The 26,902-nt window shown below is 40.5% G+C and overlaps 1 protein-coding gene across 1 annotated transcript in view; it reads right to left on the bottom strand.

Annotated features, from left to right (window-relative positions):
* Positions 1-26,902, bottom strand: part of USH2A (usherin) — a 397,013-nt gene that overhangs the window by 194,115 nt on the left and 175,996 nt on the right. The window contains exons 31-33 of the mRNA XM_036453544.2: positions 25,824-25,985; positions 4,763-4,922; positions 2,923-3,094 (exon numbers count right to left, since the gene is read on the bottom strand). Of these exons, the coding sequence (XP_036309437.1) occupies positions 2,923-3,094; positions 4,763-4,922; positions 25,824-25,985 (494 nt within the window). The remainder of the gene's footprint in view (positions 1-2,922; positions 3,095-4,762; positions 4,923-25,823; positions 25,986-26,902) is intronic.

The raw sequence follows: 26,902 nt of genomic DNA, 5'->3' as shown, positions 1-26,902 counted from the left end.
TCTGGTTTGACCCACCAGCACCACTGTGTTCAATGCAACTGAATGTTCACTACAATTCTGGTTTGGAAAATCTAAACAAAATAGTGGGGTTGACTAAAGATGCCTTTTTGAAATGGCAAAGTCTTTGAAAGCCTCTGAGCCATTAAAATAAGGTGGTCTTTTTCCATCTCCTACAGCATTCATTAGTTATAGCCATTTAATAAAATGCAAAGTCATGATACTACCCTGGAGTCATGAGTAACTTCTGACCAAACAAGGGATTCACTTTTGGTGTAATGGAATGTGTGACTAATAAAAGTACATCAACTGTTTTTGAAAGCATGCCTATTAGGAATATCCAAAACTAGCCTTCTCTTTCCAATCACCTGTTTCCAAATAAGTAGGTTCTCAGGATGTTAATAAAGTGGTATATAATAAAGTACAAAGAAAAAGAGCAAGGCCAGATTACCTACAAATGTCTTTTTAAAAGGTCATTTCCAAGAGTCACTTCCAATAATCCTTACAGGAAATATATGTAACACTCAATGTTCATCAAGAGGCAATGTCTAGCTATAATATAAAAATTATCAGACCATACATATCTTGTGTGTCTCGCTATCTTCTTTAATTGCTGGCACTGTTTGTATTAGGGACAACCACACTTCAGGACACCATTTCTCCAGTGTAACAACACAGTGTGCCGTTTCTTCTAGTGGAATGAACATGTTTGAAATCGCATAGTCCCCAATTCTGACGTTTTACAGCAAATTAATTTATGACAGACGCCCCAGATTCTTTATGAAATCAATGTGCTCAGTGTTCATTCACCCAAGAACCATTCACTGAGCTTTCAGATTCCACCAGGCACTGTGCTTGACTCTGCACACAGGATTTTGAAAGACACAGTCTCTAGCATTCAAGTTTATAATCCAGTCAACAAGGAAAATCAAATGAAACCAAGTGAAGTGACTCACTTGCTCTGAGTTTAAAGTGAATCAAAGCTGTTCCCACTCCCATGCATTTGTCTGTATTCTAACTCCTGCTTACAGGCATTGTGGGATACATAGTCAATGTGTTAAGATGATCTATGATGGCAGCTGCACTTGGGTGAGAGGATGGATCACCATCTACTAACCTAACCAGCTTGAAAGCCAGTTATGATGTCGAAACTGTGAAATATATGATAATCCCTTAATTAACCAAGATAAACCCAATATTCTGGTTCATTGCATTTACTTGTTAACAAAGTTGAGTTAAAAAAACAAACCTTTAAGTTGAGTACACTTCCTGAACATATGTCATAGTGAAATAAAAAATAATCTGAGCAAATGTATTTCCCTAAAAGAGTTAGGGAAGACTTCCACATCTTTACAATCTTGCACCAACATGATTCAGAGGCTGACAGATGTCATCTGACTCCACAGAATATTGTATGGGGGTCACCTTTTTAGCATCATAGAAAATTGGGACTTAAAGAGACATTAAAAAAGCATTTAGTTCAAAAATCCTAATTCTAGGCTTGAAAAACATCAAACTTAGTGCAGTTAAGTAAATCTGCCTTAGGCCACACAGTTGGTGGCAAAACCAGAATGGAAACTCAGGGGAGTGGAATCACAGTGTAGTGTTGTTTATTTTTCAAGGTATTACAGATTCATAAAACACAGAGAGACTCAGGTGGGTTCCATCAATTGCACAGGTTTGAGAGTAGACCTGTTTCGTGTCATTTGTCTCCTGATAAAAACCAAGAGTTTAACAATTCCGGTTGCTTTCAAGTAGTAGAGAAGTTTCCAGATGCTGATATGACTACTCTTTTGAAAATAGGGTGGATTTGTGGATTTGCCTCTGAAAATCCAGGTAGTGTGCTTCTAACACAGTGGGTGATGAACTAAGTAATGAAGGCTGTAGGTCATCAGCCCGCCTGGCATATGGAACATCTAGGCAGCCAGAGTCAGTGCGGACAGTGCTCTGAACATTGTCTGATTGCCCTTGTTTTATGGTGTCAGGTCAGGCACTTAGCAATGGTTGAATGTAGTTTATTCTCTCTTGGTATAATATTTAGAGCATTCAAGAGCATGTTAAGTAAAATGAATGCATACACAGTGTCTACATAAATGTAAATTTATTCATAATCAAGAGCGGAATATTTTCTATGGCATTTATCAAAGCAAATATCCTTATATAGGTATTGCTATAAAATGAAGAGTGCGTTTAAAACAAATAGGGACAATCTCATGTTTATATTCAGTTATTTTCAGATGTGCTATTAAACTTAAAAAAGATTATATTTCATCAAAAAACAAAAGGAATAAATTCCACGGTAATATCAAGGTCTTTTAAAAGACCTTTGCATAAAAGTGCAATTTTGCATGAAAAAAAAGAAAAAGGCTATTGTCTGTCTAGAGAAATCTCTAAACTATGTTGGTTCTAGGGTTTTATTACGTGATAGTCCTTTTGAGGTAGAAGTTTGATATAAACTGAAATATAATAATGATCAAGAATATCAGGGGATCATTGAAACCTTCATTAAAAATATAAGACCTACATTTTCATACTGTGCATTGTTTTTCAAATGAATAAAATGAATTAAGTTCCATGGGAAAATAACTCTATTAATCCAGGAATTTTGGAAAAAGCCCTCAACAATTATGACGTTCTGCAAATAATAAAAAAAATAATTTCTGATTATTGTAAATTAGATTTGGAAAACCGACTGACTTAGATTATTATTCTATCATTTTGCATAATATGAAATAAATGTATTAGATCAACATCATTCACATTTAGGATGTGAAGTGAGTTTACAGAGGGAATAGCGATACATGAAGGTTTTTTGAGTTTGGTTTTGTTTTCTTAAGTGAGGGAGGGAGAGAAGATGGGATAAAGGGAAGGAAGCAGCAGGAACAGGAAGGGGGCAAAGAAAGTGATAAAATAAAGCAAACTTACTCCGAGCTTGACAAGATATTTGGTGCCAGGCAACAGGTATTGCAGGGTATGGTTCTGTAAAAGCTCTGTACTGTTATAGATGACATCCCAGATGGTAAAATCATGCGTGTGATTTGAAATATATAATAGATAGCGCTCCAGAATTCCATTTAGTCTTCCTGGCTGTGTCCACCTAGGCTCAGAAAGTACACATGATTATCCTCATTCCTCTAAGTCAGGCCTGATGGGCACAACCTCTACAGGGCAGGTATGAACCTTGATTTAGGCCACAGTAAAAATACACCCTGAACACTCAAAGCAATTCATTTCAAAAACAACAACCAAATAGTTATTAAATGTGTATTCTGAATGATATAAAGAAAATAAGGCCTAATGCCTGTTCTCTAGTTACTTATAATTTTAACTAGAGGCCCGATGCACAAAATTCATGCAAGAGTAGGCTTTCCTTCCCCCAGCTGCCAGCACTGGCTTCCCTCTGGCACCCAGGACCCGGGCTTCCCTTGCAGCCTGGGCTTCGTCTGAAAGGTTATACAGTCTAATTAACATATACACTTCTATTATTATAGATTAGATAATAATGCAAAAATGTCTGAATATTTGACTCTTAAGTATTTTCAAATGTTTTTACTGCTTTTATTTTTAGAGAGATAGGAAGGAATAGAGAGAGATAGAAACATCAATGATGAGAGATAATCATCAATTGGTTTTCTCCTACATGCACCCCTATGGGGATTGAGCCTGCAATCCAGGCATGTGCCTTGACCAGGAATCAAATTGTGATCTCCTGGTTCATGGGTTGATGCTCAACCAATCAAGCAACACTGCTCAGGTGAGCATTTTCTTTTGAACTCAAGCCAAAGAACAAAATCTGGGATACGTAAAACATCTGTGCACTTATAGAAAAGAGAGGAAAAGAGAATGACGTAACAGCCTTGAAAAGGGTACTTGGAATGGAATGGTTAATAAGCAATTATAGAATACACGGAAGCTATGAATTGAAAAGGTTGAGTAGTGCAGTAAGACTTCTCGAATGAGGTGTCATGTGACTCAGATGCATGAATGAGTCACTGACGGATGATGGATTTGGTAGGAAGAGTAGAGCGCATTCCACACAAGGGTTACGATGTGTCCGTGAGCATGAACTGGGCAAGTCATGGAATGGACAGAAATCGGCAAACTTAGAAATACTTAGGAGTAGTGGGAAATCTTTGGGGTAAATAATGTGGGATTGACATGAGTAATGTTGTTCAGCTTGAATGAATATCTCAATGTATTGAGTCAAGCTCTTCTTTCATACGTGAGAAATTGAGACAGAGAGATGAATATAAACAGTAATAACTGCTGGTAAGAGAGGTTTAACTCAGTACTGCAATATACCTTGTACCTCTTGTACTAGGAAGTGGATAAAAACCACTAGCATAAAAAATGATCCAAAGTTGCCTAGAGCTAAAAAAAAAAATCCTTTCTGACTTCAACTGCAAAGGAACATGAAGGTCCCAGTTTACCCTCAAAAAGAAAACGTACATTTATACTAATTCCAGGCGAGCACAAACAATGCCTCTCATCTAAAAAGCTCAAGGCGGTCGGGTGAGTGGTCAGTTTGCCCCTCGGCGAGGTTTGCACAGAGGCTGTGTACACACACAGCCCGGCCTGATTGCATAAAGACAAAATGGAAATTAACTTGGCAAGGGATAATCAAAGGCTCCCAGCACCACCGAACTAATCACTCCTATGCATTTAATCACAATGAAATTAATTCTGTGTCACAAGCCCTTCCCTTGATTGAACTCGCTGGGATTCCTGCACCAGGCCCCGCGTGACAAACAATATTGCTACTCACTGTGCGTGTACAGTTCTGGAATCCAGGACGGTCAGAACCGGGGGCTTCACGTGTTCTGGCGGCAGCTGTGCCGTGTACAACATCACCAGGGAGCTGTTCGCGCAGCCCACACGTGTACACGCACGCAGAAGAAACTGGTGGGCAGAGAACACTGCCAAATCTAGGGGATGGGGGAAACAAGAACGGATTTGCAATCAGACTTTTTATTCCCAGGATCTCACTCCCTACTTCTTACCGCTGTGAAAGGAAAGCTTCAAGTGAGAAATCCATAGCCATCAAAATCAATGCCAATAAAACAGAGGCTGTTTCGCCCCTTAAATATATGATGGCTATTTTTAAATAGACAGGTGTCAGTCAAACTCTTGGCTTCACTTTTCATTTGAACGTTTGACTGCTTTCTCGAATGTCCCTGGCCAGGTAAATCGGTTTCTGAGTTTGGACTTAGTTCAGTGACTCTGTTAAAAATATAAATGAGGCATTTAAATAATTTTTAAAGCATATTTGAAGACAATGGGAATTGCTTTTGAAATTCAAATACAGAGCTTGTAACGATGACTTTGAACTTGTAATTCCTTTTGCTGAATTCCTTTCGTTTCTTCCCCACCTGAGCAACTAGTATTTGACCTTCCAGCTGCCCAGTCTCAGTGCAAATGCTTGCTTCTTTCTTAAGCTGCCCACACACACCCTGCCGTGACCTCTGGCACAAGATGGAGCTGTTATCCTCCCCTTCCCTCCCAAGGTGTTTGTACACACCTTTAACACAGCGCCCACAATGCTGACACCAGGATCTGTTTATAGGACTTTTATTCTGTTTACCAGAGCCCTCAGAGAGAGCTCTGAAAGGGCAGGAATGGTGCTACATTCATTTTGCATCTTCTGTACCTAGCATACTGCTTGACACATTATAGGTTTTGAATAAATGCCTTGGCGTAAGCTAATCTGTAATTTACTAATCCAATTCTAAAATACCCTCAGTACCCCTTTTTCACAGGTACTCAGTTATTTCACTGAATGAATCTCACCACAGTCCTGTCCACTTGACCAAGATGTAAACATCAGTCATATTTCTGTGCTTGTCTTAATTCCTAAAAAGAATTCTCAAACACAAATGCTTCATAAAAGACACACACACAAAACAAAACAAACAAAACAAAGCAGGAGCCCCAGCTAATGGGCTCAGTGGTTAAAACACCGGTGCATTCATTCACAGGGTCATAGGTTCAACTCCTCATCAAGGGCATGTACCTGGCTGGACTGCATGTACCTGGGTTGCAGGTTCAATCCCCAGCCCTGATTAGGGAGTATGTCGGAGATAACCAATTGATGCCTCTCTCTCTCTCACACATAGATGTTGCTCTCTCTCCTCTCCTTCCCTTACATTCCCCCTAAAAATCACTGGAAAAAATATCCTTAGGGGAGGATTAACCAAAAAACAAACAGGAGCTAAAGGTTCACCAAATGTTAATAGTGGTTCTCTCAGAGTGAGGACACATGGCTGATTATTTTTTTATTACATATATTTTCAATTTTTCTAAGGTATACATGTATAGATGGAGAAAACACAGCTGTAGTTTATCAATTCAATTCAATATTTAAGAAAGTGTATGCCCAGGACCCAGTTGGCACTATGACACCTCCTATGTCATACTTCTCTTTCCTCAATGACTTCAGCATTGGCTTGGTTTCTTTTTCAATCATAACTCGCCCCTTTTTTTCTTTACCTTTTTGGCAACTCCAACATCCTCAGCAATGACTCATCCCCGAATCTGGCTCCTCTTCCACTTCCTCACATGGAATGCCCTTCACCATTCAGCATGGTGAGGCTCACTACCTGACCATCTCTGGAATCATTTTCAAGACTCTTAATTTAAAACCCAGCCTATCTGACCACAGACTGTGGTCGGCCCTCCCACCCCTTCCATTTGTCACGTTAATGCAGTCCCTCTTTTGCCACCACTCAGTCTCTCATTTCCAGAGTACTCACAACATTTGAACTTCCCTTGCCATGATCTCTAATGACTCATTTCAAAAGAATGTTTCAGGTCTCTAGAGTACTTCACCTCCTCAATGCTCTTCTGTATCTGCTACCTCAGTCCCTGGCCTGGGAGAAATCTTCCCACATCACCTTCTCATATCTGTGCAGTGTGACTGAGAAACATTGCTGAATGTGCTGAAAAGTCTATTACATTTCTGTGTTTCCCAATGTAAACTGGACCCTTGGCCCTCCTTGGCAATAACTGTCTTACTCCCTTGTTTCTTTCTTCGTTGTGCTGACCTCTTTATTTTTTTTTCTCCTTCCATGGTTTGGGCAAATCTGGAGGATCCAAGTGAGGTCTCAAATTGAAGTCCTCAGGTTTAGCTCTTTCTGAACCTCTGTAATATTTGGAATCCGTGCCATGGGGTCAAGATCAATATGGTGTCATAAATATCAACATGTTTTTCCCCTTCTGCTCTTCCTTACCACTCACCCCATACCTTTCCCTCAGTTACATTCTCCTCTGAATGTCCACCCATTAAATTATAAAGTCAGACTTTACCTATAAAATAGGAACTACACGTGAAACAGAATGGGACTGGTCAGAAAGCAGGAAGAACAAGGTAACCCCTCTACATAGGGCCAAAGGGAGGGCACTCGGAGAAACACAAAGGGCACAGATCTCCACGTCAGACATCCCAGATGGAATGAAGGAGGGAAGAATGAAGGAGACAGGGATGTGCAGGATCTTGGGACGAGGGGCTGTAATGCCAGGTTCCAAGTTAGAGTCCCAGGCAGCAGACAGAGCCAGAAAAAAAAAAAGATCTTGGAGTGTGCAGTAGGGCAGGGCCATAGAAAGCTCTGCTGAGGGGTCAATTCCCCAAGAGTGATACGGAAGCAATGGAGAGACCGATAGATCTGAGGGGGGATCTCAGTAGTGACCGCTTTGCACAGAGGATGAAGATCATGAATGGCCACACCCAAATACCAAAAACTATCTAGGACCCTGTAAACTTTCACACCTTCAAGGGACTGGAGGGACGGACCCTGAGAGGGACTGTCAGAGTAACATCAGATATATGAAGTCGGGTTACAGAATTAAAACTACAGGTATTCATAGAAATATAGATATAGTTATGTCTTATTGACTGAGACTTATAAATGCTTCATGAGCATTCTGCCCTTTATTCATGCTTTTGTTAACCACACCCAAGATTTCCAATCCTATGCAGAATTAAAATGTTCCTCCCATTGGATTTTTTACAAAACGAATTAATTCACAAAACATCCTTAAGGGAAATCTGATGCAATAGGAACTGAGGATTTCCTTTGGATTCTGAAAATTTGAAAACTATAGACTCAACACTACAAAGAAAGCCAGTCTGATTAAATAGCTTTTTTGACTTCCGAGTCATTTTTATGCCTGCGCTGTCCACCCCGAAGTGGATTATTCTTCATGTATTTCCATAAGAAGATGAAGTGTCACTCGTGTCCTTTGAATAATGAGGCATGAACAAAAGAAGGGGATGATACATGTTAGAGGGAGACTCACATGATACATGTTAGAGGGGGCGGCACAGGTGGCTGGACTGGGGAGCCCTCGGTGGAAGAAGAGTCGATGGTGAGGAAAAGAGGAAGGAAAACTTGGCAAGAAAAGAGGAGTTTTCAGGTTGGGGGAGGAGGGTAGCTAGGTGAAAAAGGAACAACTGAACCGGGTGGTTCTTTTTTAAAAGGGTTAATGTGAAAAAGTGAAAACGTGGTTCCAAGGGAAGCAGGACTAAGGCATTTTTTGGGGGTGAAGCCCTAAGCAAAACCCCCAAGTTCAGGTGAAAGCCAAGAGGTATAGAACAGTAACTGATTTGATAATATGTCTCCACAGTGTGATCAGGCCCTTCAAGGGCAAGGTGATGGATCAATGGATTCCAACAATTGCAGGTATGTACACAGATCTGAGCGGAGCCACTGGAGGGGCTGGGGGTGGGGGGAGACCCTGAAAACATACAGCCACTATTCATCAAGTCCCTTAACAAAACCATCTTGTTTTCCATTTGCCTGATTGCATCGTTTGCATAAGATCAGACAGAGAAAGCTGTGGACAGGGAAGAACAGATCGCTCTGATAAGCATCAGAAATGGATCCACAGGCATCATCCTGAGACGTGTTACACGGAAATGCACCCCAGCGCATGGGAACCTCACCGATTACTGTCGAGCAGACTATAATTTACAATACTGGTCGTGAATTATATGCTGTTTTGCGATTGATTTCATGCAGTTGTTCGGAGAATTTCATTGATCTCAATTTACAAAATGAACCAATAAGTAGGCAATGATTTTCTTTTAACTCGTGGTGTAAACTGAGAAATGTATGTCTTCTTATTGGTGTCTCCCTTGGCAGTTCTTGCTTCTTTATGATCTAATGCACACTTATCAAGTCGTTTTTCTAACAACTTCCAAATAAAAAATAGAGCTTCTTCCTGATTTTGTCCTCTTTCCAGGAGTCATCACCTGGGTGTTAAAAATGTAGGCCAGTGTGTCTTAGTGGTTGAGTGTCAACCTATGTGAACCATGGTTCAATTCCAGGTCAGGGTACATGCCTCGGTTTTAGGATGGATCCCCAATAGGCAGAGTGCAGGAGGCAATCACTGATTCTTTCTCATCATTGATGTTTTTCTCTCTCTCCCTCTTCCTTCCTCTCTGAAATCAATAAAAAAAATATATTTTATAAAGAGGATTTTTTATTTTATTTTATTTATTTTCTACAGGTAGGAAGGGAGAGAGATAGAAGCTAGAAACATTGATGAGAGAGAAGCATCGATCAGCTGCTTCTTGCACACCCCCTACTGGGGATGTGCCCGCAACCAATGTACATGCCTTTGGCTGGAATCGAACCTGGGACCCTTCAGTCTGCAGACTGATGCTCTACCCACTGAACCAAACCGGTTTCAGTGATAAAAAATATATTCTAAACGCTGGAACAATTTGGTCACTAGTGAACACAGCTCCTCTGTCATTAGGAATTCCGTCTTGAAAATGACTTCTAGGTTCAATGAGAGCACAGTCTGGGTGGTCGACCTAGTAGGTGGTGTGTTTTCCACAGACATCAGGAGAGCAATGGGCCCCAGCAAAAGCAGGCAGAAGGTCAAGTTGTTCATCTCTGCCCTTGTGCAGCCCTGGCTTCACAGCCGCTTGCTCAGCCTTTTGGGTCCATAAAACTCAGGGTCTGACCTTATAATTAATAAAAAACAAACGACAACAACAACAACAAAAAACAGAGGCTTTGTTTAGCCTGAACACCACCATTCTTCTGCTCCTCATAGGAGCCTTAAGGTGGACTAGGCTTTTCTCTAACCAGGTGAGCAATTACCTTTCACCAACATCCGGTTCCGTCCATTCAAACTACCCGGCAGAGAGGGACTCACTTTGCCCTCGTAAGTGCTTCTCTATAACACTGCAACCAAACTAGATGGCTCAACTCAACACGCTTTTTGTGTGTGCGTGCTCACAGTGTTTTCCGCCTCATGGAGATCCACATATACCCCTCTCATCAAAACCTTGTTCAGAGAGTATATTATTCACAGAGCCTCTCCTGATTCTCCTTAATGTGGGCATAGTTTGTTCTTTACTTAGCTGCCATTAAAAAACAAAAACAAAACAAAAAAAATAACATACAAGTCTCTCTTGTGAGCATCCTTACACCAATCACGAGTACCCACAGAACTATTGGCTCTCTGAGAGTAAGAATTTTAAAAATATATATATATATTTTATTGATTTTTTACAGAGAGGAAGAGAGAGGGATAGAGAGTTAGAAACATTGATGAGAGAGAATCGTCGATCAGCTGCCTCTTGCACACCCTGTACTAGGGATGTGCCTGCAACCAAGGTACATGCCCCCGACCAGAATCGAACCCGAGACCTTTCAGTCCGCAGACCGACACTCTATCCATTGAGCCAAACAGGTGTTGGCATGAGATTAAGAATTCTTGGTCTCATAGGTATCCCCTTACTTTACTTTATACTTTGGACACACCTGATGGTTGAATATTAAAAAAAATAATAATAATATTGCAACAAGAAAACTAACTATACGCAAATGAAGACCTGGTGCCTCTATCAAGATAGTAGCTGGTGGCACATGCTGTGGAGCCCAACCAGCTAGGAGCTGACAATCACTAGTTTGGAGGGGAAAGGAGTACTACTGCTGTCATTGTGCTAATGATGAACTATGCTTCCTCCCTGTTCTCTCCCCTTCTTTGGCTGCTGAGAACAAAGGCTTCCCTGCCAAACTCCTTAGGCCGACAGCACTCTTAGCCAGATGTCTTCCAGTCTGGATTCCTGAGTAACCCCAACACCCAATTTATAATAAATTATAGCACATTGAGCCCATGATTTTTTTTTCTTGGTTGCTTTTATGATAATATTCAAGGCCTGGTGCATAAAAATTCATGCACTCAGGGGGTCCCTCAGCCCGGCTTGCACCCTCTCACAATGTGGGTCCCCTCGGGGGATGTCCACCTGCCAGCTTAGGTTTACTCTCAGAGGATCGGGCCTAAGATGGCAATCAGACATCCCTCTGGCAGCCTGGGGCCCTCGGGGAATGTCCAACTGATGGCTGAATGGGTCTAAGCTGCAGTCAAGACATCCTAGCACTGCCCAGGAGTCGGAAGGGGCTCCCGCCACCACCACTGAGCTGGCAGCCATCTGTCTGGCTTGTGGCTGAGCAGAACTCCCCTGTAGGAGTGTACTGACCACCAATGGGAAGCTCCTGCATTGAGCCTCTGCCCTCTGGTGGTCAGTGTGCATCGTAGTGACCGGTCATGCTCGGTCATTCCACTATTAGGGTCAATTTGCATATTATCCTTTTATTATATAGGATTACCCTTCTTTCTCTCTCCCTCTTTCCTCCCCTTCCTCTGACTGACACACACACACACACACACACACACACACACACACACCTCCTCTACCACTTACCTTTCCTTGCTTTTAGACAATGAAAGATAGAATAGTCAGTAACTGGCTTTTAAATTTTATGAATGCTCACAACTCACATTCAGACATAGCTTTTATGTCATTTATTTACTTATTCACTCCACAAATAGTTGTTGGGCATCTGCCATGTATTTTCTATGCTGAGATATAGCAGATAATAACCTGTGTACAAGATAATTTCAGCTATGTCTTTTGAATGACACTGTGCTATGGTTTATGTCTCCCAAACTTCAGAGATATTGTGGCTTATAGGGTATAGATATGTAGTACATACCAATGATTCTAAGCCACTTTAATTTATACTGCTTACGACATAAGATGGCAGATGATTTGAGAATTTTTGTGCAAAATTACAAATTATAGTTTATCTCCTAAGATGGGGTCTGAGCTGATACTTGTAAAAAAGAACTTATTTCAAGAAGAGATCAAGTTTCACTCATTAATAACAAATTACAATGAAGATATTGGCGCCAAACTACTTAAGAGACACAAAATTGAAAATAATGTATATTAGCATTAATATTTTACTATTAGCTCCACAAATGCTCAGATTTTCAGGAATTCTATACATGCTGAATTTGAGAAATGAATGCGCAAAGGTCTGTGGAAGTTCAGTTGACACTACAGGTCTGTAGCTTTACAGAAAACATTCATTTGATTTATATTTTGAAAATCAAGTTTAACTTTATAGCAGTCATTCAGTGAGGGAGAAATCTCCTAATATTATCTATATAGTATATTTTTGACACCCAGAGTTCTGAGCTAATAGAATTTATGGGCTATATCCTCTTGGCTTTTGCATAGCAGAGCTACAACAAGGGCCAGAAAGTGACTTTCTAATCTTCCCACAAGTGATAAATATTCAAATATTTGCAAATTTGTTAGTATTTCCCTGGGAGTTGCTGGACATGTATATATTTCCACAACAGGGCAGAAAAATGTAGAGAGGGCAATACAAGAATAGCATCTTTGCAAAATAGCCTTTAAAAGTTGGGATGTAGGAAACAAACTTCCCTAAAAGCTATTGGAATTTTAAGATTTTTTTTTTTTTTTTGGCCCAAACTTTTTTTCTACCATTCTAGCTTTGAATGTAACTGGGAAGTACAGTAAATACAGGGATGAGGTTTTTAACAAACAAGGCTATGTCTGAATCTTCAGTCATTCTCTAACACTCATCCAAAATTTCCAACTCATAGTAAAAACAACGATTTTATGTTTAAATAGGTACTGATATTTTGGTTGTTATTCCATTGGATTTAATTACATCATGATTGTAAATGTGAAAAATAATTCATCATTGTTTACAAATTTTAATAGCATGAAATGAGTAATATTTGTAGCCATGGATGGCCCCTCTCACGGGTTTAGCATAAATTATGTGCTTATGAGCTTTGCAATAGTCTTAATACTTGTGCCATATAGAGAAATAGGAAGAAAATGTGTACCCAATGGATGGCAAGCACTGGGTCACATGTCACTTCTGTTACTAATCAACTTAGGTTTGGCTGCCAGTCTCAGACAAATTACTGTCTCAAACATCCCTCTAAATACCAATTGGTATTCTGATAAATCCTCCACACAATGTCTAGTTTTATAATAACTGGGGGGAAAATGAGGCCTTCAGTCCTTCATCGTGAAAACAATCTTTGTTTGGCTGTTGTTCTATGTGTACACACCCTCCCATGTCTTCAGGAGAGAATACCCTCAAAGCACTCACAGTCTAGTGGAAAAAAACAACCGAGTCAACCAATAATTTTGGCCGAGGATGTTCACTGATGTGAGAAACGGGAACACAGAGAGGGAACCGGAAGCCCACACAGGTCCCACAGCACCAGACGACTCCTTACTGGAGCACCAATATATTGCCCCCGTTTCAGAGTGCACAAGAACGGTCTATGAATAATGGGTGGGTGGGTCAGTTAATGAATGAAAGAGCCACAAATCAGCATTCGTGAAAATATTCTGTTCTAATATTCTTGAGGCATTATTCTCCAAAAGGAACAAACAAACAAGGAAAGGTTTAATTTTTACTACGTTGGCACATAGCTATAGGCAGTCATTGCAAAGAACACCTACTGTTAAGTCTAAGAGTATCCCCCCAAAACTCCTATGTGGAACCCCTAACCCCCAGTACCTCCGAAAGTGGGCTGCATTTGGAGACAGGGTTTTTGAAGAGGTGATTAAATTAAATCAAGGCCTTTGGTGTGGATCCTACTCTGATTTTTCCTCCTAAGGACAAATTCCAGTGTCCTTCCAAGAGGAGGGAAGCTGGACACACAGACACCAGGGAGGCACACTCAGAGCGGGCAGACATGTGAGGACGTGGCCAGAAGCTGGCCATCTGCAAGCCAAGGAGAGAGGCCTCCGGAGGAGCCAAACTCGCTGACACCTTGATCTGGGACTTCCAGTCCCCAAGATGGAGAGAAAATAAATTCCTGTTACCTAAGCCACCCAGCCTGAAGTTTTCTCATGGCAGATCCAGCAAACCACTGTTTCTGTGAGTGGATTAAAAGGGTGTATTATTCTTTCATGTCCGTGGTGGTTAACTGAAACAAGGAAGATGTGAGGTCGTGCAGCAGGTAGCCATACAAACCCCCGTTTCCACATGTAACTTTTCATTACTGACGCTGAAGACATGGCTCATTTCTACTCTCAAGACCACACATGATTCAGACCAATAGCTTTCTACTGATCTCCTCAATGCATGCGGGCACAATGTCACACGGTCCCCATTTAAAATCCGCAGGCTTGCTTGAAACTTAGAAGATTAAAGCTCACCTTGAAATGAGACATTTTAATTGATGAGTTGTCTTTAAGGATACACTGATGATGTGATGAAGACATAAATGGTGTGTTAATATTTTGACACCACTGAGTATCACAATGTCAGGGAATTTCCCATCCTTCCTCCACTTTAAATTTATGTCGTTGAGAGTTGTGACTTGGGAGTCAGAAAATGATCACAGCGCCAAAATCCTAGTCCTGGCTGCATCAACGACCAACTTCATGAATGCAGGCAAATCAGGTAAGTCTGCTGACGCCCTATTTCTTTACCTACAAAATGGGGATAAACTTGGGTAACCATTTCATACCATAGTGCAACTTACAGGCTCACAGGAAAGAAAGAACACAGGCAGACAGAGTTGGATGACTTTCAAGGATATATAGTTACAAACTGCATTCATAAAAATATCCAAGTAAGACAGGCTTTATGGGCAGTAAGAGTCAAATATTGGTAAATTTAACAAATGAACTAAATTGGGTTGGTACTCAGGCTCATAATAATTTCCTCATGGGCTATATTTTTCTTTCCGCTTTATTCTAGAACGTAGATCCTGCCTCTTTGGCCCTAAAGTTGCAGGAATGCGCCAAGATGGACCAATCAGCATCGTTCCCCAGTATTTTTCAATCTGGAGTTGGGCAGTTTCCCAGCCAGAAGGGCATGTATTTGGAGCGGCTGATGACCACGTCCTCCCCTCCACAGAGAAAGACCACGTGTTACAATGGAGAACAGATTGCTATACAACAAAACAAAACAAGACAACTAACCAAACAAAAACCCACTAATGAAATACTTGGGCCGGGACCGGTTTGGCTCAGTGGATAGAGCGTCAGACTGCAGACTGAAAGGTCCCGGGTTCGATTCCGGTCAAGGGCATGTACCTTGGTTGTGGGCACATCCCCAGTAGGGGGTGTGCAAGAGGCAGCTGATTGATGATTCTCTCTCACTGATGTTTCTAACTCTCTATCCCTCTCTCTTCCTCTCTGTGAAAAATCAATAAAATATATTTTAAAAAAATACTTGGATTACCATCACGTGCAACTGAAACAGTCAGGGCCAATGGCAACATTAACTTTGCAAAACCAAGAATGAATAGTAACCACTGCTTCTGAATCCTTCCTGCCTTTTCCAAGGATACAATCAAATACATTATAAAAGGTATTTACAATTTAAGATAACTATTTAGTATTTAGGTGAAGGAAGAAAAAAACCCCAAAATCTCTTTCCAGTTTCATCACTGAGTCAACCCTTCACTAGAAGAAGGAACCTGAGCCTTCCTGGGCCTTATTATTTTTTTGTATCCATGACACAGAGATACTATTTTGAAAATAATAAAAAAGAGAATTTTACCATTTAGGGAATGGAAGGATTTATATAGATACACTACAAACAACAAAAATATTGAAAAAGTTAGCGATGAGGGAAAGACACTTTGAGTTTAATCTCCGCCTTTTTTCTTCTTCTTACATATTTGATGCAACTAAATTCATTGACTATCCCGGATGTCTGTAAACTGCGTACTTCACTATATCATTTATAGTTGAGAGGTTTTAACCCCTCTTTGCCTTTAATTTGAGAGAGAGGACAGCCTAATTATGTGAGACTGTCAGTTTGCTAATAGATGTATTCTATAGTTTGCTGAACTTTCTAAATCGGATAGAGAGACAAAGCGTGTCCAGATGTGGCTGTATATCGAGGTCACCGGGCCTCACTCCGTAATTGAGGCCCCTCCAAAAGCACAGTTTTAGGTTTAATCTCCACAACAAGGTTAATGGAAAGCTGCACCAAGGGCAAACGCTGGAGCGGATTGCGTCGTCAGGAAATATTTAAACACCATTTAAAAGGATATAACATAAGGAGATTTTATTTTACACTGACGGATGCGCAGCAACGTAATACAATAGATCTGTTAACAAATATGCACTAATGCTCCTCTCTCCTCCTCCCCTTCCAGAGCCATCTGCATTGTTCAGTCCAATTAGCTTCCTGCATTTAAGTCCTAACCTGCTTGTCCTTTCACCCAATGAATGGAGACAACAGCTGTATAGGTGCACCTGTGAGTGAGTATTTCCGATTAAGGTCATATTTTGATTATTTGTTTTCAAGCACACTGATCAGCTCATGCCACCTCAATTCTAACAATCCTTCTCGGTGCTTCTCCTTTGCCTGAGAATAAAGTGCAAACTCCTATAGCACCGCTGATGAGGACTCCCATCTTCTCTCTTGCTGGCCCGGACTGCTTCCCCAGGCCCTTAGTCACATGAAACTGTGACTTCATTTTGATGAGATGCTCAGTTCTGTGCCATTTATCAATCTGCCCTGGTCCTTAGGCTTCCTATTTGTGTGTGTGTGTGTGTGTGTGTGTGTGTGTGTGTGTGTGTGTGTTTAAATATTTCCTTTATGGATTTCAGAGAGGAAGGGTGAGGGAGGGGAAAAGAGTGAGACCAATATGTATTGAGAAAGAGAGAAAGAGAGAGAGAGAGAGAGAGAGAGAGAGAGAGAGAGAGAGAGAGAGAGAGAGAGAGAGAGCGCGCGCACGCACTCGCAAGAACACAGGCAAGGGAAATAGAAACATCAATGGGAGGCTGCCACCTATATGCCCCCTACTGGAGGATCAAGCCTGAAACCTGGGCATGTGCCCTGACAGAGAATCCAATTGTATCTTCCTGGTTCACATGCCAGCAGGGCCCGCCCCTGTTTTTTAGTTCTGAACCTCTAAGGCCTGCAATAGTTCACTTCCTTGGTGATGCTTTCTCTTCCCAATCATCTCCTTTGTTCTTACACCTATTACAGAAATGACCACTGACTGGAAAACATAAATAGTTGCATCTATTTCTATGGAAGTGGAAATGATTTCAGGAAAGCTGAAACTATCTCAGTCATATGTGTAATGCCCACCCTCTGAAGATACTGGAAAACAGCAGCTCTGACAAAAGTTTAACACATCTAGATGTCTTATCTTCTCTAACAGTTTGTAGGTATTTGAGGGGAGGTTTGGAATGATACTGACCACAGCACCAGGTACACATACTTATTGGTTGAAGTGTTCTCCCCAAACACCTGAAATCCTAGCCCCAGCACCTCAGAAGGTGACCTGGTTTGAAGGCAGGATTTCACAGCCGCAATGAGTTAGGATGAGTCATTGAGGTGGGCTCTAATCCAGTATGACGTGTGTTTAGGAAAAGGGGAAATGGGGACACAAGCAGCACCCAAGGAGAAAGCCTGTTGAAGAAGAAGGCGGGCACCGATCGGGAAGATGTGTCCACAAGTCATGGAGCGCCAAAGAGCCCCAGGAGCTCAGGGGAGGCAGGGAACTGAAGCTCCTGCTCAGCCCTCAGAGGCAGCCCACCTGTTGACAGTGATCTGACCTCCAGCCCCTAGCACTGGTGACGGTGCATTTCCGCAGCGTGTGATCCTCTGTTATTGCGGCCCAAGCAAACTAATACCAGTGATCCACCAAAAAGATACTGCTACCTATTGGATAATTCAATGAAAAATTCCACCAAGCTACAGGAGCATCCTACCTCATTACAACTGTTTACCACATTTAGCATATTAATTACCTCTGAATTATGCATTGGTATTTGTTGCCATTTACTTGAAAATATTAATTCGCTTATTCTGAGTCTTTCTTCAATTTAATTCAATTCATTGCAACTCAGTTCAATAAGAGCTTATTAGATGCCGACTGAGTCCTTATTCCTATGGCACATACTACAAAGATTATGAAATGATAATGGCATTACAACTGCACTCAATGCACTGATATTCCCATGTTGAATCAAGATTTATCCCCTTTAAACTAAGTTAATATTGAAAGACAACACATTTAAGTGATATAGACATATGTAGAAAATGATATAAAAGATTCTATGAATCAAAGGAAGACATGGGAATTGAAGTATAGCATCACATACATGCAATATTTTGGTCATGGTGGTAGATAGCACATGTATGAAGAATACCGTACTTGATCCTGACTAGAAGGAAATAAGTAAGGTGAGAAAATTCATTAAATATCAAGGCACAAACTAGGGAAAACTACAAGCATTAATGGGTAAAAGCCACCAGATTCCTAGAATAGTCATTCTTTGTGTCAATTTTATCATATATATTAACATTGGGGAAAATATCATAAAAATGCTGTTTATTAATCCAACCCATAAAGAGTTAAAAGATAAGACCTCTTCACAGGAAAGAAAATGAGAGACTAGAACCCCATTGTTTGGAGACAATCACTTTTATGTATGCATGTAAGCACATTCATGTATACGAATACATGCAACACATACATCTTTGACAAAAATACACTCATGGATTACATATTGCCTGTTAAAATATTTGTTTTTAGCATCATTATTAAATATTCCTCCACAGCCTCATAAGCCATATGGCTGCCCAATATTCCATTACTGGACATTTAGGAGGTTTTTTGCTGATGCACACAGGCCAGTATTGCTGTGTTTCAATTCTAATTTCATAGAGAAAGCCTTTCTATAATTATTTCTTTACTTAGATGTTGGACTTGAAGAAAGAGATGGATGTTTCATTTTACAAATGTTCCAATGACTTTCTGGAAGGTGGGGAAACTAAACTGATGTTCTCTGTTATCAGAATAATTGTCCTGAAGTCCGAGGGCTCACACACAGGCAGAAGGAAGCCAAGGTCCCTCCACTATGTCCCTCTCCCACCTACATCCTCCAAAGAGGCCAGTGACAGAAGAGGACTTACAATTTCTGTTCCACTCATATTAATGACAAACAAGGCAAAAATTAATTTGTGCTGCTAACGGTCGGGAGAGCAAGTCACCTGAGTCAGGAGATAAGACCTGGGAGATAAAATGAAGGGTTCCTGGCTTGCTGATACAGCTCTGTTTCTTGCTTTGGGTGCTGGCTCCATATATATCTCCATATATACGGCAGAATAGGTGATGGCTTGAGAGTCATCACGCTACATATTTAAGATACTTTAACTTTTCAGAATGAATGTATATCTCAGGATGTCTTAAAAATAAATTATTGTGCTCAAAATTTTCAAAATAGCAGGCAGCCTCTGTTTGCAAAACTCTCAACAGGACACATTCCATTACTGTTTTCAGGCTTGAACTCCACTCCTTTCCTAACTGGATGTCCTTCACACTTTCCCTCTGAAATCCCTACAGACATAGTGTCCCTTCCTAGCACTGAAGAGAGTGATCCTCATTCATTAGGTGAACATATCCCAGGTTAACATTTGAGTACAGATACTAACATACTCATGTTTAATTTCTTCACAAACTGGTGCACTTGCATTGCAGAAGCATCTCTGAGTAAGAATGACACCTGGTTATATCATCTACAGCTAAGCACAGCTGATATGTGCACATTCTACACTCACTGTTCTATTTTGCTTGACCCTTTGTTACTAAGTGGGCGTGGCTCCTTGGAATAATGCAGCCACTGCTCATCCGCCCAAGGATCTGGAGTGTAGCTAAGCCCCAAGCAACTCTCCTGGAGTCTGGTCACTGACTTAGCAACTTGGCTTCTGAAGGCTCCCACTTCTTTTCGTAGTTTAAGCTTTTCCCTTGCATCCTCAATGTTTCTGAGACTGAATAATTTAACACTCTATCTCTGTGACATAAAAAGGGCACAAGTATGACTTAGTTTGTGGTAGAGAGGCCCAGTGACTCACAGATGAGATCATTGCCTTACCTGAACACCATCACATGTTCCGCCCTATTGATACTCAGCCTTACCCATTAAGAACACAAGCACATCAACAGTGTTTCCCTCAGTAACACTGTTTTACATAAGAGGAATGATTTGGACGCACTGCAGCATTGTGGCATTCAGAAAGCTCAAATTAAGGGAAAAACCAAGGTTAGAGTGAGGCTTTATTTTGTTTAGAAAAACATCTTTTGGAAGCCATCAGCATGAATGAAGACGATTCAGCTCGAATCTGTAGTGTTGATAAGGTTCCTCATAATGCTGGGTTAGAAGTTCCCGGCCTTCCAATGTTTTTGTTTTTTATTGTGCCATTAGCAATATAGCTTCTTCTACAATAAATTTCTCACCATAAGACTTAAGTGCTTGGATGGTTCAAGCTTAACATCTCTATTTTGCCGTTTATGCGTGATTCAGTTTGACCTTGGCAAATAAGACAGAAGTTTTAGCACTTTTGGTTGCTTACAGATATAAATATTTATTGCCTATCTGACTTTACCAGAAATTCATCTGCTTTTTCTCTCTCCTTCCCTTCTCTCAATCTCTCTCTCTCTCTCTCTCTCTCTCTCTCTCTCTCTCTCTCTCTCTCTCTCTCTCTCTCTCTCTCTCACACACACACACACACACACACACACACACACACACACAAACACAAACACAAACACAAACACACACACCTTACATCGCTATCATCTTTGTCTTAAAGCCTCAGTCTTAAAGACAGAATCCCAGGTCCTGAAGGTGCTCTCCGTGGTGCTGAAATCGGGCACTCATTTCAACTCCTTAACACTACCTTTAAATGAGGTGTCAGAATTGTGTGTTTTAATAGAGTTCCTATTGATCTTCCTCCCTTTTAGGGTTCCAGTAGTCATAAGCAGTAATGTCTTAGGTTGTATTAACCAAAAATAATTCATGTAATAATAATAAAAAAAGAACTATGCAAGGGATCACTCCTCTCCCTTCACCAGTTCAGTTAGTACAACTCATATAAACCTCCTTGTTAGGCACAGGGCATACTTCCATGATTACCCCTACCTTGCTATCCTTGCTTCTAAAAACTTTGTAGGCTTCTCTGAGACATCTCATAAACTTCTTCAAGATTGCCAGTTTCTGGTAGGGTGCTCATTTAAATGAGAATGATCTGGTTGGCTACCGTTTGGATAGTCATCATCAATCAGAATGCTATCTAGCCCGAACTTTGAAACAATCCCAGTATGTTGAATAGACAAAGGGTGGCTTTTTTAGTACCTATTTATGAACATCCTGTACACACACATCTTAAGTGGCCCACAATAGCTCTGATGGTGAGACCAATATAGGTCCTTCAATCTTTCCATAATGTTTTTAATCATAAGCTTTGAGGCAATTGTTTCTACCTCAAAATTCTTAAAAATCTTTTATGGGATAGAAACAAGAGATTAATGGAGATCTTGCACAAAAAGATAAATGGCACCACCAGAATACCACAAAACTGGGGAAAAATTAATTGAACCTATACTTTTGATAAATATTTATTTTTTGCAGAAGAAAAATGCATACTAGTTTAAGCTGTCATTATACTAACCTACATCCTATTTTTCATATTATTAGTAATACATAATGCGGTAGTTTATATTCAAAAATAAAACTAGAATGTATATACCTCATGTATTTATCCAGAAATACGCCAAGGTTACTATGGTTACGAAAAATCCATTACCTTTGAATACAGAATGAAAAAAGTTTGACTTAAAGTGTGTGCTATTTATTATAGCAAACATCAACAGCCTTTGGGAGGTTCCCTAACTGGACTCATTTTTCAGTGTCATGAGTGACCCACCATACTACTAGCTTATGGCCTATGCAAGGCAAAAAATCTGAACTGTATGCATTTTTAAATATATTTTGTACTAACTCAAGGTGCACCAATGACTTGGACTTTTAATGCTTCCTATTTAAGAGGAAGAAGAAGAAAAAACTTCAACCACCTAGATGCTAAGTGGCTTCTGAATTGAAGGGCATCTCATTTCCTCTACCTACATCCGGTATGGCTTTGAGAACCATTGGCTATACAACACTGAAGCATGTTGGTTCTATGCAGACACTGTAAAGAAAGCTACAGGAAATGAAGGAGGAGTAAGAAAAAACTGATGACACGTTGAACATTATGGAGGGGGAGATTAAGCCAAGGTACCAAGGAAGTTTTGACAGTGCAGAAGGTAAAGAATGCTAAATAGTGCAGATGACTATAACTATTGATAGGAAAAACAGGATATGAAATGTTGCTCTTGAAGAAGTTTTAAAATTATATTTCTAGCTACACTGAGTTTTTGCTCATCAAGACTGTGATCAGATACATTAAAGCAAAATATGATTGACTAGTAATTATGTAGTAAGTATTCCATATAACTAGTAGCTACATGTGCAAATGAAAATAAATTTTCACTTGTAACATTATCAAAGATGTAAGAATAAAAGGTTCACTGCTGATGAACGATGCAAAATATTAAGAGTTTCTACTAGTATGGTAAGCTGGTTATATGGTAGGATGATCTTCAATATCATTTATAACTTTTTTTAATTTTATTTTTTTAAATATATTTTATTGATTTTGTACAGAGAGGAAGGGAGAGAGATAGAGAGTTAGAAACATCGATGAGAGAGAGTCATCGATCAGCTGCCTCTTGCACACCCCCTACTGGGGATATGCCTGCAACCAAGGTATATGCCCTTGACCAGAATCGAACCCGGGACCTTTCAGTCCCCAAGCCGACGCTCTATCCATTGAGCCAAACTGGTCCCGGCCATTTATAATTTTTTATAATTAAGAACAGTATCATTTTTAGCTAGACTCTGGCTTCCTCTCTTTGTCTTTTCCTGAACTGACATCTCACACTGTCAAAGTCCATTTGAGAGGTTCCAAACTCTCACTATTGCTGACAGTCCCAGCCCTCATAACTATAAGTTCAACTCATGAACCAGTTATTGTGGTAAAGATCTGAGGTCACAAATATCCTGACACAAAGACAAGCAGCAGGTGTCAATAGCATCACAGGCATGGGTTACGAGGCAACATGACATGTCAAGTGTCTGCAGAGGCTAAAGCCCATCCCAATGGCTAGAGCACCTTCCTGTCAGCCTTCTCTGCGGCTTCTGGTGGAAGCTTGGAAGATACACATGACCCGAGTTCAGTACCTGTCACAGGTGTAACATCTTTTGATTTGAAAGGGATCTTTAGCACCATGGTATCTGGTGGTCAGGTCACTGGAGAATTTCTGGGAAAGTAGGCGTTCAGCCTCTGCCAGCAGTAGACAAAGCACTCACTGTAGGTACTGTTATAGACTGACTTGCATTCCCCCAAATTTACATGTTAGAGCCTTAAACTCCAGTGTGACTATATTTACAGGTAGGGATTTTATTTATTTTTTAAATATTTTTATTGATTTCAGAGAGGAAGGGAGAGGGAGAGAGAGAGAAAGAAACATCAATAATGAAAGAGAATTATGACTCCCTCCTGCACGCCCCCGACTGGGGGTCGAGCCCACAATCTGGCCATGTTATGTGCCATGACTGGGTCTCAAACCATGACCTCCTGATTCATAGGTTGACACACAACCACTGAGCAACACCAGCTGGGCTAAAGGTAGGGCTTTTAAGGAGATGATTAAGGTTAAGTGAGGCCATAACGGTAGGGACCTAATCCAATAGGACAGTGTCCTTATAAGACACAACTAGATGTGTGCCTGAGGAAAGACCATGTGAGGACACAGTGAGAAGGCAGCTGTCTGCAAGCCAAGGAGAGAGGCCTCAAGAGAAACCAAACCTGCCAACACCTTGATCTCACACTCCCTGCCTCCAGAACTGTGAGGAAGAAATTCCTATTGTCTAACACAAAGTTACTGGTCTGTTTTCATTTCTTCTGAAGTAATTTCTGTGGTCTACAGTTTTTAATTAAAATAACACCTTCAGATATTGTAAGGGCACAATCTATTTTTTTTAGTTTCTCATACAAACTCTACTTTTAACTGGAAATAATTATTATTCATTTTACTAAGTGCCACGGAAGTGCTAGATGTTGTATATATGGCGTCTCTTAAAAATCTTAAAAATGATATATTTTCCATTTACAGGCTCAGAGCCTAAGCCTCAAAGAAGTTAAGTAACTTGTTGAAGACCCCATTTTCTCCTCATCGTAGCCAGAGTAGTCTGAGTGTATATAAAAGTCTACTACTCACAGACCCTGTGGCCTTGAGGAAGTTACTTATTCTTGTTATGCCTCAGTTTCCTCATTTGTGGAATGGGGTCAATGATGATCTCTACCTCACAGAAATAGCACAACAGAAAATTATCCAACCACAATGAAGCAAACAGAAAAGCAACTGTTCTGGTCCTTTTGAAAGTTCTGACTAGAGGGGACACAAAGATGAAAACCCTGAGAATGCATTTGTGTGAATGCCATAGCCATGTCCACAAACACCTCCATCTGCATCTGTGTGTGTTCCCGTGATGTCACAAGCACAAGAGACAGGAGGGACAAGGCCTGACCGATTCCCTTCCAGCCCTTGTTCTAGTCACTGATGAGAAGGAGTGAGTGCATCCATGATTAATCCTGCCTTTGACTCTAGCCTGTGGGACCTTTCCTGGGCCTCAGGTTTTTATTAGTCAATATTTGATTAAGAATGTCTCACTTGATAAATAAATATGACACTATAAAATACAGAACTCCATACTCAACACAAAAATTATTATTATGCATTATATTAGCATGTATTTATTACATATATTATAACACCCTATGTTATAGATTGTGACATATATCACATTCACATTTATTGAGCTGTGGATATTGGTTGGTTTTCAGCTGTTGGGCATCCAATCTTTCATGCTCACTCCTATGAGTTTTTGATCTGCCGTTTGAGGGGAGGCCCTATTGTATGTGGTTACAAATATCAGACAACAAAGTCTCATGAGATTTTCAACAATTCATTTTCCTTCAGTGTCCTTACTCTTTAATCGGAGCATTGATATTAAGTTTTTTTTTAATTGTCTAAAACTCAGATGCCACTGAACTGAGTCAAACTTCTGAGTCTGATGGGTAGTCCATCACATGGATGTCATCATAGTTATCACATGCGACAGTGGAATCTGTTTGCAATGACATCACTGACTCAATCTCATGGCTGGGGACCATGTGGGGCCCAGCGTCAGCCCTGTAATCAATGGAGGCAGAGGAGTCCTATGTTAGTTCTGTGTGTTGATGTATTTCCAGGGGCCCCTCTGCGCCTGAGCAAAGGTATATCCCTAGATGGACAGGAGAGGAGTGATGGGCACTACCATAAAGCACTCACAGTAGGACAGCTTCAGGTGAAGGGAGGGGGAGCAACAGGAACACTTTTCCATGAGTTCAGGGTTGGCTTCACCATAAATGTGATGTGACCATAAAAAGTAGGGAATTTTAGTGGCTTAACAAAATCACCAACCCAATTTTTAAAACCACATTCTCAGATTACTATCCATGATAGTTATTTGAGATACATGTATATATATACACACACTCTAATCAGCAATTATATAAAATAGTATTCTAATATAGATTATCATTATCTACTTACATGCATAGAGGTCTTACCTGTGACTGTGTAGTTCTCTCCGATGCCTGAATAGATTCGCATCCCATCCATGTACAAAGAGTACTGAGTGATGATTCCATTTGCTTTTCTGGGTGGATTCCAGGAGAGGAACAAAGAATTGGGAAGGGATTTGGCTCCTGGTGCCTGAACCTCTTGTGGGGCTGTGGGGAGGAAAAAAAAGAGTTACAGAGGTTAAGTTTACTCTTTTAATTCAAACTTTTCAGACCCAGACCAATACATCATGGAATAAACCCAAAATCCCATGCATGGAAATGGTCCTGATCTGTGGGCAGCTTGTCAGTAATTGCTTTAGGAAGAGAAGTAAATAACTGTCCTGTAGTCAGGAGAATTTGCATCCATGATGGATGTGAAGGACTCTCAGGGTTCACTTGACTGACGTGTTACTTTGTCAAAGGTATTATTGGCCCATAATCTCTACTTGGGGGCCGTGTGATTAAAGCAAATGAGACTGATAAGCCCCTGCCCTCCAGGAGCTTTTGATCTAAGCTGGAACCCGCTGGTCCGAGTGGTTTGTGAGAGATATAAGAAGTGTATGTGTGACCACAGAAGCAGGCAGAAAGTGCAGAAGCAATTTAATTAGTTCTGTTTGAAAACTACATTGTATGCAAATCTCTTTCTTCTTCTTCTTTTTTTTTTTTTTTTTTTTTTTAATGGAGTTTGTTGATTTTCTGTAATGGTCAGTGAACTAGAGTCACAGGAACTAAAAGCTTTTAAAAATTTATCCTACACATACCTATTGCTTGGTAAATTGGCAATAAAGTTTTATTTTTATATATTTATTTATTTTTAATTCGAGAGAGAAAGGGGGGAGAGGAGAAGGGGGGGAGAGAAAGAGAGAGAGAGAGAGAGAGAGAGAGAGAGAGCGAGCGCGAAGTTTGTTCCACTTATCTACTTATTCATTGGTCAATTCTTGTATGTGCCCTGACTAGGGATAGAACCCTCAACCTTGGCATATTGGGAATTCACTGTAACCAACTGAGCTATCTGGCCAGGGTAGCAGTACACTTAAAGAAAAAACAGAGATCAGAAATTCCTTAAATACTGGAAGAGAAATAAA

This window comes from Pipistrellus kuhlii, unplaced genomic scaffold, assembly GCF_014108245.1.
Source record: "Pipistrellus kuhlii isolate mPipKuh1 unplaced genomic scaffold, mPipKuh1.p scaffold_m20_p_25, whole genome shotgun sequence".
NCBI lineage: Eukaryota > Metazoa > Chordata > Mammalia > Chiroptera > Vespertilionidae > Pipistrellus > Pipistrellus kuhlii.
This window is presented reverse-complemented; position numbering and strand designations above follow the sequence as displayed.